Source organism: Rhagoletis pomonella, unplaced genomic scaffold (assembly GCF_013731165.1).
Source record: "Rhagoletis pomonella isolate Grant_MI unplaced genomic scaffold, Rhpom_1.0 Rhpom_scaffold_00005, whole genome shotgun sequence".
NCBI lineage: Eukaryota > Metazoa > Arthropoda > Insecta > Diptera > Tephritidae > Rhagoletis > Rhagoletis pomonella.
Genome location: NW_023458559.1, coordinates 69,173,542 through 69,189,492, shown reverse-complemented (window position 1 = coordinate 69,189,492; position 15,951 = coordinate 69,173,542). Strand labels below are relative to the sequence as shown.

General features: G+C 36.4%; 1 protein-coding gene across 1 annotated transcript; it reads left to right on the top strand.

Annotated features, from left to right (window-relative positions):
- Positions 1–2,538: 2,538 nt before the first annotated feature.
- Positions 2,539–15,327, top strand: LOC118739458 (mucin-17-like). The gene is made up of 2 exons (XM_036470807.1): positions 2,539–3,218; positions 12,069–15,327. Exons 1-2 carry the CDS (start codon positions 3,065–3,067, stop codon positions 15,116–15,118), a joined length of 3,204 nt encoding a protein of 1,067 aa, XP_036326700.1. The 5' UTR covers positions 2,539–3,064; the 3' UTR covers positions 15,119–15,327.
- Positions 15,328–15,951: the final 624 nt, after the last annotated feature.

The following is a 15,951-nucleotide window of genomic DNA, read 5'->3' as shown; positions in this document are numbered from 1 at the left end:
AGTTTCCACTTTCAGTTTGCACCTTCTCTATCTATCTAAGTTCTCTGATATAGCTTGCTATGGAAATACACCAATAGTCTTTTAGCATCACAATTAAGAAGAAATGAGATAGATGCATACATGTGTATGTATGTACAGTTAAACCTGCTTAAGTACCTCATGATTTACAACCATTTCAATTTTGTGCGAAATCTCTTGACAAAAACTACCGTATATTTTTCCAAATATTCATCTGAATATCTTTTCGTATAGCCAAGTGGCCACTGAAGCACTTCTTTCTTTTCTTTTTCTACCTCTGATTTTAGTCGTTTCACCTTCCACTTGTAGCGTTAGCTACAATTAAAGCACATTGAGGGGCTATTCGCACGATACGAGTAAATACAAGTACACACAAAGAACGTAGATAATAAGAAGGGACAACTCTTTATAATTGTAGCGAAAGTGCGCAACAGGGGCGTGCCTTCCCTTTTGCCCTAGTACGTTTTTTGATTGGATGAAAAGAGAAGGCATGCCCTGTTGCGCACTTTCGCAACAATTATAACGAGTTGTCCCTTCTTATTATCTACGTTCTTTGGTACACATTCGATACTATTCGTTCGATACCAAGCAACTTTGTTATCGACTCTTCTGAACCAAGTACTAAGTAGGTATCGAAAAAAAACTTTTATTCGTTGTAATTTTGCAGAACGTTTTTTTTTCTTTTCAGAAACTCTAGAACTATTGAAAAGCTTTCAGTCTGGAACAGACAGGAGCTGAATAAGGTATGTATGTAAGGCTCCCGTACCACTGGTTGTTAAGATTTTTCCATTTACGTAGCTAAGGTCCAAAAATTGTGTACCCTGTTTCCTTGTCTTCTATACAAGTAATAAAATTGTGAAAGGTCGATGTCTGTATATTAACGATATTAAGGAAAAAATATTAACAGGTCTTTATAAGAGCAACTGAAGCCAAATCAAACAAGGGACGTGGTATCTCCAGTACATACTGAATTTTGATACTGCATATCACTGAGAATATTTACGGTGCAGTACCGAAATTCGATACGTATTTACATTAGGGTGGTCCAAAAATGAATGTGAAAAAGTAAAGTCAGACTTTTTATGCTCTCACCCCTTATGAGTGTTCTATATGGAAAAAATATACATACCCCTATTTTTTATTTTGAAATCAAAAAATATTTAGAGGTAGCTCAAAGCGCTCAAATTTTTCCATGTATTTTATACATATAAGATTAAAACAACTTTTCGTAGAAATCATATAGAATTCGTGAAAATCTATATTTTTCGATCGGAAAACTCTGTTTCTCTTCTGGAGACCCCCAATAATAATAACCAACTGTTTATTTAACCATATTTTTATAGTAACTTTATTTTATAGGTCCGCTAAAAACTGCCAAAAGTCCGAATAAATGCAATGGGGTTACCAATAAAAAACCTTTATTATTAAAAAATGGTTAATTATACAATCGGCTATTAGTTTTGGAAGTCTCCTGAAGAGAACCAGAGTTTTCCGATCCAAAAATATTGATTTTCAAAAGTTCTAAAAGTTGTTTTTACTACATATAAAATACGATAACGATCCTATATAACATCAAAAGCAAATCACGAAAATTTGGTTAAGAATTACAGTGCACACTTTCTTCTTTTGTGTCTAGTATTTTTTTTTTTTAGGTTGGTCCAAAAAAATCATAATAAAGAAAGAAACCAATGTAGGTATTTAAAGAAAAGAAAACAAAAAATGTTGTTAAAAGACTATCTTCTCTTTGACGTACGTCAAATGTCAAGTAGAAGTTGGAACTTGTATGACTGCCCATTGATAGCTTGGTTATATAGCTCAAGAAATAATATTTTTCAAGATATTTTTATCAAAGTTGATAAATATGACAATTGACCAGTTTTGTTACACAAATACTCCCACGACCACAGGCAAAAATATTGTCTATGTACAATTGGTCATTTTGTTTGCTATACATACGTTTTATCGGTGCACTTGCACAACATTCGCATGCGCAAAGGCTCCGCATTGATTATGCGAAAGCGAATGCGAATGTTAAAATTAGTGCGGAAGCTCCGCGTTTGCGAATGCGATGCGAATATTCGCAACAACCCTGATACATACTACATACATATGCATCTATCTCATTTCTTCTTAATAGCGTTGCCAAAAGACTCTTGCGGTATTTCCATAGCAAGCAGTACGTCTTTGGTCTTTGCTTTTGAATTTTATAATAGGCAAGTTCGAATAACCTATAGGTTCCAACTATATCACGATCCACACTCAATCGAATATTCTTGCCACACGTTACTTCAGGTATGTTTTTTTACGTCATCGTTGTGCTACATTGTTTTTGAAAACGCCAAATCACTACAGTACATATCAAACTGTTGTAAACAATCGTTCACCATCTACCAACACAGCGACGCAAAGCACTGCCAGCTGGCAGAACTGACTCGTTGCGCTTCAAATTCAAAGCGCTACAGCAGCAACATGTCCCGAAACTCCGACTTGGCAGTGCTGATAGAACAAGAAATTATAAATAAAATACAAAGCAACGAGCAGCTGTGAATTGAAACGACGAACATAAAACGAATGATAAACGAAGGCAAAGAACAGGTAGAAGCAGAAATCGGGCATTTTCAAGCAAAAAGCAAGCGCTAAAATCGAAGTAATTTGCCAGTGCGAGCAAGCGAGCAGAATTATCGAAATACTTTGCACAAAGCTTGTTTATATTACATACATACATATGTACATACATACATACATAAGCAACAAAGCAATCCGGCACAGCATTTGGCAACTGTGGCCGTATCGCAGCGTCGCTTATCTGTCAGTTTGACACAACTAAAACACATTTTAGCTATTGTGGAATTTGTTGTGTGCATTGCTGCTTGTGTACAAAAGTGTTTGTAGAAATTTATTGCAAATAACAATTGTGCATGTGGAAAGTTTGCTTGCTTTATATTCGCGTGTGATAGCCAACAGTGTTTTGTTGCTAGTAACTTTCACGCAAACATAAAATCGGTTCGGTGTTTAGTGTATTTTCTGCTTGTTTAAGCTGGTCGCGATGAACAACCCAGTCAAGCATGATGCAAATGTTCGTTTGTGCCGCGCCGTACAAAAACATCCGTGTCTTTACGATCGCTCGGATGAAAATTACGATAAACGAGATGCCTACGATTTCGCCTGGGATGAAATTGCCGGAGATTGTTTGGACACAGGTGAGTGGTGCACGGGCGGAGGGTGTACAACAAGTACGAGTTATGATGTTGCCAGATAGATATGATATCGGGTGCGTGCAGTAATGTCAGAGTTGCCACTCTGTGGCAATTTCGTATGTGAAATATATTTTTGTAGGTATATGTAGGCATCTCACTTGTGGAAAATAGCATCAAATAAAGTACAGAGGGTCAATTCCCGTTCTGCGTTATCGTGAAATGAAGTGGAAAGTATAAAATTAACACCGAAATAAATACGGTGTGAAGGTATTATTTTTATCACTTCACGATAACGCAGAACGGGTATTAAGAACAAGGCTCTGCGAAGTTGCCATTCGTTAGATTATTTCACGCTAATTCCGATAAAAGCGTGTTACAGCCAATTATGCACACAAAAAATCAATATATGTATTCCCGAAACCATGGACCAAATATAGTAAAGCTGCATTTTTAGATTTTCTTACTGAGCGTCAGGATTTTTTAAAAGATTTCGATATTTGAAAATATGATTAGGTACTTCAAAAAATTATTTAAAAAATCAGTGCAGCTTTGAAAAGTACTAGGATATTAAATTAAAAAAAAAAATTCTGTAGCATTAAAACAGACTAAATTTTTTGGTATTGAAAATGTTCTTTAAAAATTTTATCCTTGAATATACTTGAAATTTTGCAATACCTGCCTGAAAAAATTAGGAAAGAAAAAAAAAACTGCAAACACAATTGATTTCTAAGATAACGTAAAACTCAGTAAAAAATAATAAAAAAATATTATTTTTTGTTATAAAAGTTATAACTGTTCTTTGCTATTTATTATATATTAGACGCTATAACTGTCACTGAAAATTATAGCAGAAGTTTTAAAAAACCTCCATATTTAAATTTAAATTTCATTTTTAGTTTTAGTGTTTTAATTGGCCGGTTATCATAAATAACTAAACATGCCACTTCCAAATTATTTATTATCAAAAAATTATTTTCCGAACGATATTACCTATATTTATTTTGTATAATCTAGAAACGCAAGATTTCATACAGGCTGTTATACCATGTTCTGACCGACAACGAAAACACCTTGAAAACGAGTTTTGGGATTGAAGGCTGTTCACACCGACTGTTGGTGTTTTCGTTGACATTTCTTACATCCTTTGTTTACAGTTTTGCTGCACAAATACAAAACCAAAATACTTTTCCTTCAATTTCTTTTCATTAACAACCTTTTACTTCCATGCTTATTTTATTTTGGTCAGCAAATTAACAATAAATCCGAAATGGCGTATTAAAGATGATAAAATATGACCCCCATTGCGATAAATAATCGAAAAAAACCAGTGCAGACATCGATTGGAATGAGTGGAACGTGAGTTTTCAAGTGGTTTTCAGCGAAAACTTGTTTTCGTATGACAGATTTTACATTGACGAAAACACAAGTTTTAGGTCGAAAACCAGTTTTAGCAACGAAAACATGTTTTCGATGTCGGTCAGAACATGGTATTAGACACTTATAAATAACTACATAAACATTTCATTTAATAATAACTTAAAGTTAGATTTCATTAAAGAAAAGTCAATCGCACAAGGGTTTGAGAGCAAGTTAAATTCTTTCATAGCCATTAGAATGGGAGAGTTAGAAGCATAAGTCCTTCTTGCTCGTTCCAGAAAAGAATATTATGATTTCGAGGTTCCTAATGGGAATATTGGAGTGAATACGCTCAAGTAGATAAGGATAATCAATTGAACCGCTTATTATATCAAATATAAATGTGAGCGAAAGAATAATTCGCCTACTGTTTAACGATTTAAAGTTTTTGAGTATATGCCTAGAACTGTAAGGGGAAATCGGAATTAAGAAGAATCGGCTAATGAGCACTAAAGTTATGTATGTTTGCAACTTGCTATTTTTGGTAAAAATTTCGAGTGGGTATGCTTCCTCAAAACCATCGTGGTTTTGTTTGTTAAAAATAAAACTTACGTGAATATAAAGAAGTTTAGAAGTCTTTATTAAGCCGAGTTCTTTCCCCGATTATCTCAAATTCTTCCAAAAATTTTCTGATATCACACGCCTTCGATGGGCTGTGCGAACTAATGAATACGTTCTGCCGCGCGTTAGCGACTGTAAAACGATGTTTCCACCAAGGCTTATTTAATAAGGTAGAAGTGACAGCTAGCTCGAACTCTCTTGTAGTAGTAGTTATAATGTCAAAAACCTGTAAACAAACAAATTAACCCTTTGAGCTGCGAGGGCTATGTTTGCTACAAATTAGCATCAATTAAAATGCATCATGGTGAAATTATACCAGGTGTAGTAATAAGAGCGAGACAAAAGATTTGACACTCTCTTATTTGAAAATTTGCCTTTAAACATTTGTATAAGATAAACGAATTTCAGGAAATTAAAGCGAGAAAATATTTATTTCTTGCAGACTTATTCAGTTCTGAACTTTCGTGTGCTTCAGGCATTTCAGGCACAGGAACCTTCCAGGGCATGGGAACAGCACCTGGGTATAAACGCTTGCGCTTAAAAATATTTGCCTGCATCAATCCTTCAATCGAACACCGCAGCGGTTCTCCCAACGAAGTCTTCTAACTTCGCAACTAGGCGCCTTAAAGTATCGCACCACTTTAAAGTCTTGGCTCTTGCCACACACAATGCAACGTTCGTAGTTCCTGCTCCTTTTCATTTCTTTTATGTATCTATAAATGGATGTGGTCCAAAAACAAAAAAAAAATTAAACAATTAAAAGCTATCTCTCAGTAAGCAATTGCATTTTTTGTGAAAAATAGAAAATGCCAACTTGAAAAGGGTTAAAAGCTATTTATCATTAGACAATATAGTCGTTGTTCAAAAGAGAGAAAAGTCAATATCACTTCTATCTTATTTAATGTGCCTTGGTTTCCACGACCATTCGCGCACCACTTACTGAATCACGTAATTCGCCGTACAAAGCTTTGAGAGCGAATCACTTCATTCGAAGGTTATTCAGATTAGCGATGGAAAGTTAAAAAAAAATGGTTCTTGAATCCTATTTATTCCTTACAATTCTTGGAATCGAAAAATCGACGGCGAGATTGGAATTATTCGATTCTTTATTTCAACCTTTCTTTCACTGGAAAAATCTATAAAAATGGACCATTTTTCTGCCAACAGCAAAACTAATTGATATGAAAAGTAAGTAAATTTGAATACCCTCCTTAACATTTTCTTCTTTTCGTAAATTCTTTTCTAGCATTTCTATGAATATGCCAATTAGTCTTACTTAATATTTATATTAGTCACGCCAGAAATTTCTCAATTCTAACAACAGACGCGTATCTAAAATTGTATGAAAAATAAGAGAATAGAGTTCTCAGATTAGATTCTCGATCGATTCCGAAAATTTAGAATCGATTCGCTAAAATCGATTACTTCAAGAAAATCTTCGATTCTGGAGTGGAATCGGAATCGAATTTCTCATCCCTAATTCAGATCCAATCACCATGCGAATCACGAAAAAATTGTTGTCTTCTCTAAGTGATATCGAAAACAACTGTCAAAACACAGAGAACACACACATCCCCAACATTTCAAACATTAACCCTGCTGTGATAACCTACGTCTGCGAAACGTTAAAATAATCGCTAGCTTCGTTAAAACTATTGATTTAGCTAATTAGCGACTACACATTTTTTCCATCGTTGAAATCCTTAATAAATAACACAGTAAAAAAACGCAGAGAACAAGAAACAGGGCTGTTAAGTGAATTACGAATGTGGCGTGTAAACAGGGTAATTCGGCGTTCGTAATTGAGTGAGCGAACAACGTAATTTGGTTGTTGTGGAACCTCTGTTCAAAGGCCCAGGATTTGTCCTGATTTTAGGCAAATTTCCCTGGTGTCCTGATCCACACTTAAGTTGTCTGGTTATTTAATGAAGGTCAATGCAGACACCCATTTCATTTTTGGCAAATTTTTGATATAAAAAAAGGAAGTGCGCCTGGGCCACACTGGAGAAGTGAAACTTACGTTACATACATATCGTCGTTTAAAGTACAAAACCGCGTATCGTCATTCTGCAAAACCGCGTAACTGACATTTGCTGCCAAAAATTGGATTTGCTGACACAAGCTCTTGGCTCAATCCTTATCCATTCGTCCTGAAATATACTAGCCAGAAATGCGATTGCTTTATAAAAAAGAGAACCATTTTGAAATATGAGTGCTTTTATTCTCTAAAAAAATATTTTATGGTACCTCATATACGTAGTTTTGCATTATCTTGATACGCGGTTTTGCATTTTGTTGATACGCGCTTTTGTACTTTAAACGACGATATCTATTTTGTCTCATAACCAATACACATACATACATACATCTGCTTTTGCTTAAGGTTAACAAAATCGATGAAAAATATGATGAAAATTTCGACAGCAAAATCGATAATAATAGGGGTAGAAAAATCTATTAGAAATTCGTTAATGCTATACATAAAAATATCCATAACAAAATCGATTAAAATATCCATAACAATATCGATAAAAATATCCATTACAAAATCTATAAATATCGATAGCAAAATCGATAACAAAGTCGATAAATATCCATACATATCGATAAATTTCGATAAGAAAATCGATAAATATCGATAACAAAATCGATAAAAATATCGATTATTTTATCGATAAGTCCCGAGAATCCCGAATATCTCTCAAATCCCAAAATAGTTCCCAGATTGAGTCTCTGTCTCTCTCTATATCCTTTCCTCTTTAATTCCCTTTATTTTAATCTTTATTCCCCTATCTTGATCTTTACTGTTATCGGTATCCTCATCCTCCTCTTTGTTTTTACTTTTATGTTTATCATTTTCTCCATCTACATATTCCCCTTCATCTTTGCTCTTATATATATAAGTAAGGTGTTTAAATTTACCTTGGTCTTCATTTTTGCCTCTATCTTTACGCATCTTTGTTTTTATTCTTACCTTTGCCTTTATCCTTTTCTTTATCTATATACGTAGTCACCTTTATTTTCATTCTTGTATTGGTCTTTTTCTAAGTGTTATTCTCATATGCATACACACAAGAATCAGTTGATTCACACCAACCAGTTCCGTGTGCAATTTCCGTTGAATTTACCAATTTACTCCCAACCAACCAACCGCAGCTAAAGATGTTTCACTTCAGAAAAGGTTAAGCTTTCTGTTACACTATGCGACAGTCAAAATCGGGATGGGATGAAACAAACGGGAAATGTTATATCGGTCTAAAACAAGTTATACGTGGCCCGGCGTTTCGCTGGAAATATATATATATATATAGGGGAAATTGTCACCTTTGGTGGTCTTTTTTTTTTACATAACTCGAGAACCACTAGTCCGATTTTGCTCAAACAAATTTAAAAAAAATTAAAAATTTCAATATAACTCAACAGTTTTGCCGGTAAAAATAAATGTATGAAGAAAAAAAAAATATTTTTGCCTAATTTATTTTTACCGGCAAAACTGTTGATTATATAGAAAAACGTTATATGAGCAGATTAAAGGAATTGTAATTTTTAATTTTTTTAAATTTGTTTGAGCAAAATCGGACTAGTTGTTCTCGAGTTATGTCAAAAAAAAGACAAAAAGGTGACAATTTCCCCTATATGATAGTTACTAACTTCAAATCGATATATCTCGATTCCAAGACGTGACCCAGCGAAACGCCGGGACACGTATAACTTCTTTTTCACCAATATAACTTTCCCCGGTAGTTTGAACCCTTCCCGATCACTGACCCCTACCATTTGTCTCACAGTGTTATTAGTGATCGAAAATCGATAACGAAACGGTTTTTCTAACATACTGAACAATATCTGGTGGGTTTGCCTTCTTCTTTTTAGTTTATTTGGTTAAAGTGTTATTTTTTAACCGACTTCCAAAAAAGGAGGAGGTTATCAGTTCGTCGGAATATTTTTTTTTTTATGTATGTTACCGCATAACTTGGGACCACGTCAACCGATTTCGATAATTCGTAAAGGTAGTGTCTCAGAGGTGGCCCCATACTAATCTGGTTAAGATCCGATCAGTGGATCATGATATATATATATATATATATATATTTATGAGAGTTGAAGTCGGTTTTTTTTTGCTAAACATTACTTGTTATTTTCAGCAAATGCCAAAAATGTGCAAGTTCCTAAACAGGTACACGACTCATACTACCCAGTAGGTAATTTCAGGAGCTAAAATCTGTTCCAAAAGGCCTTTCTGAAAGTCATTCTTTTCACCTTTCTTTTTTGTATGGAATTGCACAAATTCTTGCGCTTCTGCTTTCGTCACCCAAGAAGAGCTTCCAGAAGTGCTACTGTCAACGAAAATATGACGAGAATTGTATTTTCAGCAAAAATCTAACCGAAATGCGTTCTTCATCCTGTGCTTTTCATAACTCGAATTGGTAAGCCCACCGATTCTATGACATTTTCGGTCTGCTATTTTACAAGTCATTATCTCGCGTATCCTTATACAAAAAAAAATATATATATACCTTCTAGAAAGAGGCAGAAACATGGCAACAAAACAGAAAAAAAGACAAAAAAGAGATAATTTAGAGTGAAGTGTTTTTGTTGTTATATTCTGTTCTCTGAAATGTTAAAAGAGCTAAACGAAAATTGAAAATTTTAGAGTATCTACATAAAATGTAAAAAAGTCAAATGCCCACCAATTTTTGATGTGCGACTTGATGTTGTTACACAAATGATACTGAATGCCAAGTTTCGAGCGAATGCCATAATAAAAAAATATGCCATCAGATTCTTAATCAGCGACCCCAGAGACAGACAGCCGGTGACGAGTTTCAACTCAATGTAATGCTTAAAACGTTCAGTATCAACGTTTTATTTATAGCATTTTCTTCCAAGTTTTCGGGAGCCGGGCGCATTCTAACTGTCTAATTCGGACATGTAATTTAGGGAATAATTTCCATAATGGCAGAATGATGTAAAAACAAAATTTGTAGCTGCACATAAATCTCATGAAAATAAAAAAATTTTAAGCATCTGCGTTTAAAAAAAAAAACGACCAGCGCAACTAACACAAAGGAATAAATGTCTCTTTTTTATCACAAATAACAATATTTTGAGCTAATGTTGTGAATTTCCAAAACAAATTTAATCACTCTAATGTAAATGATGCTTATTCCTCTTCTGTTTATTTAATGTTTATCGTGTTATTTTATAAAACTAGAATTTGAAAGGCTAAAAAACTATAGACTCAAAAAGTTATGATTAGAGAGTTTGAAATCTAGATGCAACTTCGCAGAATTTTTATAATTTTTGCACGAAGTTTGACATATGAATTGATTTGGGTATTGTTATTGTGATTTCGTTTCTACCAAAAAATGTAGCCCTTGCACGGTACAAAATGTGTTTAATGTTACACTCAACCCTTTAAAAGGGCATCTTTTGCCTTTTTGCCCTTGTCCTGCTCACGCATTTCATATTATTGTCGTTTTAAGCAATCATCTGAGTTTCAGGGCAATCATTTCCCCTGACAAAGCTTCAAACGGCAGAGAATGTGCTTTGTTTGCCTTAAAAGAGTGTGAAATTTTAAGAAACGAACAACAAAATTTTCTCACCGTTTGCCTTTATTTTAGAATCGGACACGAATAGAGAAAGGGGAAATCAAAAGGCAAACATTTTTTGGTAGAAAAGAAATCACCATTAGATAGTGAGCTATACTTTTAATAAAAAAAAAATAAGTATTAAATATGCCTGAGAAAATTAGGAAAAACTTGTTAAAGTATGGTGTGCCTATTTATTTTTCGATCACTGAATATATGTATGTTCATACAAACACTGCCGAGCAAAACTGAGTACATGGTGATTTTTCTTAAATATTTACAATGTCTCTCAAGTAAACATTTTTTTGTTATTTTTTTTATAAAAAATATTGTTCATGCTTTAACGAAAACCATACAAATCAAAATTTTAATCCTTATGCCAATTACGGAAAATTCCACAAATTGGGTATGCAGTTAAATCACTCATGAATATTTAGCTAGGTAATGGCTTTGATTTTTAATATTTTTTCTTTGCTGACTTTTTGTGTATTTTTTTCATATAAACATGAAATTATCGTGGAAGACTATGCGCAGAACCGTTCGCAAAAAAAATAGTCAACAGCAGTTTTTTTTTTATAAATTGAACTTGTTATATGAAAAAACCGCAAAGGCCGTCAGCAAATATAGTCATCCCAGTGAAGGTTTGGTCCTAGGATAGTACGTAGTCCAAGACACTGGAAGCGTGTCTTCCGTCTATCAGAACACAACCGATTGGGCTTCTCGTCTTCGATAAGGGGTAGCCATGTAGCTTGATGAATCTTCTATTGGTGAGACCTATTGTTATAGACTACCATTTCTTGGACAAGTTCGATCAGAGTCACTCCCGAATTGTAGCTGTACTTTAGCCATGATATCTGTTTCCCAACACAAATCGAGCATCGAATTCGCGCTCTTTTTTATGGCAGCTGCAGTAGACATGGCAGGGCCCCCGCTATCCGGCCTATTGCTTTTAAGTTAGAGTGCGTGTAATAAGGTTCTGTTTAGGCGTACGCTTTAGTTTTATCTCAAATGATTAAAATATAACCCCGAGATCGAAAACATTTATTTTTTTTTTTTGCTTTCAAACGAAGGGAACTGTAGAGGTTTTATTTAATTTTTAATTAGTATTGTACCCAGTTTTTTTTAAGCGGAAACTATTTATTCCGATTATTGCATAGTTAACTTAAATATAAATAAAAACTTTTACCTTGATATTATCATGCATTAGGTGCCATTTTAAAACTGTTTTCTTTAATTAAATTTTTTTCTTGAAAACATATGCTTTTTTCCTCAACTCTCTTTTCAGCAACCTCTTGCAAACAAAGATGGCGCGTTATACGCAGATCTTTTAAGAGATCGCTTGGCGGAACGCCAAGAAACCGCAAAGCACATCGAACACAAAAATATTATCTACACGATGTATTAGAATTCTTTATGCCACATATAAACGGTGGTCCGGAAGCGGAACAAGTTCGCGAAAGCGATGATGAAACGGAAAGCGTGAAAAGAAGACGATCGTCCACTATGAGCGACATTAAGACTAAAGCAGATGAAAATCTAAAAGCAGACGAGTTTATTGAGGAGAGAAAAATCGACGAACATGACAAGAAGATTAAGTCGGAGGAGCATACAAAGAAAAACGAAGGAAAAAAGAACTCTGATAGGATAGATGAGGTAATTGGGGAGAAGAATGAAGAAACCCCAGCGGAAAAAGATACTAAGTCAAACAAAAAATCGTTACCTTCAAGACGCAAAACATTGTACAAAGAAAGAGAAGAATTGAAAGTCGAAGAGTACAAAGTAGATGAACCTAGATCAAATAGAAGATCTCAGGCGTCTAAAGCTAAAGTTGAGGAGAAAATAGACACTGAAGAGGAAAAGGAACAAAAGACATTTGAAACTAAGCCAAATAAGAAGTCCCAAGCGGCGAAAAAAGTTGACACATTCTACATTAGTCCAAAGGACAGCGATTCAGGCACATTTGTTATAAGAAAGAATAATGCTAATAGAAAGATTGAAGATGCGGCGCAAACTAACGAAGAAGTTGCCACTCATGACGATAAAGACGAAGCAATTGCTACGGTGGAATCCAGAGATGATAGTAAGGAGGATAGCAAAGTTGGGGAAGCCGACGAGGCTGATGAAACTGAAGAATCCCCAACGGCACAGCAGAATGATTCACGTTTTCGCTTTAAACGCGCTTGTAAGCGTGGCTTGGATAAGTCGATGATCAATCAGCTGCGGCTGCGTCAAAGAGAACCGGATTTGAAACGTATAAGACACAGCACAGAGCGTTTGAGATCAATAGCCAAGGCAACTCTAGAGCTGGCAGAATCGATTAGGACGCCCAATAAAGGAATAAATCCTAAAGAAATGTTATCAAAAAACATATCAGACTTGCGCGCTTTGCAAGCTGAGGCAACGGAGATGGAAGTGGAACCTTCGCCTATCACAGCACTTGTCAGTACAAAACAAGCATTGCCGACAGCGGCTGCTTCGGTGTCGCCACCGTTAACAAATCAATCAATCGGTATACGCGCCATTACATTTGAGTCTCAAGCGGCTGAGACATCGCTCGCTCGCATGCACCAAAGCGTACAATGCAATCTACAACCGACTTCAACAGATGAGGACTTTCTCTGCACACTTAAACCCTATTTAAATGACATGAATGCGCGGCAAAAGTTGCATTTCAAGAAGAAGATCTTCGAATCATTGATGGAAGTGTTTGACAGCGGCGCGAATTTCCCCGCCGACGCTAGTAAGTCAAATGCAGCTGCAGCGCCACCAGCTATCATACCAGCACAACTACTAAAAAAAGTGGGTAACGAAGAGCTGCGCCTAGTACGTGAACTAGTCGCAATGGTGCAGGCGGCCAAGCAGACGCCAGAGCTCAATTTGAACACAAACAGCCCCACCGATAGCGTGACAGAGTTAGTTAGTGAAAAACGGCCCACCATTTCACCATCCGTGTCGGTGGCAGTTTCTGTGCCACCACCACCGCTAACATTACGCTCTGTATCTGCAATCAACGCGTCAGTGCAGAGCATCACATCGCCGGTGGGTCTCAGGTTACCAGTACAATCGAGGCAAGTGAGCATTAGTTCAAGTTCGCCCAGCTTCACGCTTTCTACATCTATGGCCAACACGCTTGCGCCGACTGCAGCTTCTACTCCAGTCACAACTTCAACTGCAGCATCGTCTCCAATGCTCGTGCAGCGTCGAATCATCCGCAAGTTGGTCAAAGTAAATGAGTTGGGTCAACCCACCTATGAACTTTCTGCCCCTAGCCCAGTTAAGACATCACCACCTCCTGTAGCGGATGGCTTGCGCCGTCGTATTTTACGCATATTCCCGAAGAGTTCGCTATCCAATGGAAGCTTGGAGAATGCGGTCACCTCCAGCGGTGTCGGCACTTTCGTAGTACCGCGCTTAAGTAATGCTACAGCGAATATTGGTCATCAAAGCATCAAAGTAGTAAGCACTGCAGCCACATCGACCACCGTCAGCGCGTCCTCAATAAACACACAAAATATGCGACAATTTGTGACACCAGTCAGCACTATCGGATGGACTACTGTTACCATCGGGAGTTCTACAACTACAGCGAACTCATTGACAGCATCGGGTATCGCTAATCGCGCTGTGGGTGTAAGTGGTGCACGTCCTATTGTGCGTCGTTACTCGGTTTGCGGCGCGCTACCCAATGTTACGGTGGAACGTCACACAGCCTCTAACTATTTGACCACAACTGCCAATACCAAACCCGTCTCGTCGACAACCCAAAGTACTACCGCGGCAGCGCGTGACTCTCCACTAAGCTTCAATTTAAAAGATATTTTCAAGTTACCCGCGGCTATGCGCAGCACAACGACCCCAACAACCACTCAAGGAACTACGATAGTGACCAAAACAACTTCTTCCAGAACTATGCCGGTGCTCAGCGTCTCTGCTTCGGATGGTAGCACGTCAGCTAGAACTATGCCGCTAACAATGGGTTTTAATAAGTTCGTACGAAATGATGGCGCAGCTATTGGCTCGGCTGATGCTAGGCCAAGACCCAAACAAATTATCTACCACAAAACCAATATGGGGATTTGTCAATCCACCATTTCGTTGAATAACAACTCTTCTAACTTCAACGCTCCTACATCTCCCTCTAAACATTCTGCTCAATTGAGTGCGGGTGTAAAACGTTTGCTTGAGGACTCATCAAATTCATCGGAAAAACGTATTTGCGCTAATGGGGAGAAAGGGAGCAATGGCGAGGCTACTTCCGCAGAGATGGCTGGTGTTATAGACTCGGATGATTTTACTGCAGTAACTGTCAAATCTGAGCCAATCGAAGACTACTGATTGAAATAGTTGTAGAATGGGAGTAACCCCAAATGCTGCCTCATATTACATACATACTTAAATATAATTAGTTTTTAGAATTCTTATGTCCGTTGTTTTTTTTATCCACACTTCTAATTATTCAGCCTTAATATTCAAAGAAAGATGGAATTATTAATGTGAAATGCAAATTATTATTATCTTTTATTTCAAATAAATACGACATTGAAATAGAGAAATACCAGGGCGTACTTTTATTTTAAATTGTTAAAACTTGAACCGCTGGTTAAACCTGGCAGAAAGGTAAGTTGAAACTAAAAACATTAGTTTTATAATCGTTATTCCCTAGGGCCCATTTAGACGATATCCAAAGGCTCACACGTTCCCCAATTTGTCATCGTGTCGCTCCTTTTGCCAAGCGGAGGTAAAGAAGTTAAAAACAACACATCTCCAGGTTGTTTATGAAAAGTAACTGATTTACAGAAAATTATCTTAGCTTATCGACGCTTATCGAGGAGAGAGAAAATTATCTAACTCAAGACAATCTAGGTAAAGTGTCGCAAATTAACTTCCTCTACGATACGGAAGTGTCCTCGCTTGTTGTAACATTCTACAAGTAAGGTCTGGATTTACAGCCGAATCAGACAAAAAGTTGTCTACATCATGTAATAACAGCTTTTTATCATTATCGCGAACTCTAGCCAATGCTTTAAAAATCAAAAGGTTTCAGGTGTGAAACTTTTTCGTGAAAAAGTTTACTCCTAACGGTTCCCGTAACCTGAAAATCGCAGTCAAGGGTAAGAAAATCCAGAATGGCTCCAAATTGCACAAATTATATGTAGATATAAGTATAT

What these genes read in the sequence shown, in the direction of transcription:
- LOC118739458 (XM_036470807.1), top strand. Translation starts at nt 3,065, where the DNA reads ATGAACAACCCAGTCAAGCATGATGCAAATGTTCGTTTGTGCCGCGCC. An exon ending in CGGAGATTGTTTGGACACAG is followed by an intron (nt 3,219 to 12,068) that starts GTGAGTGGTGCA and finishes CTCTCTTTTCAG; the next exon opens with CAACCTCTTGCAAACAAAGA.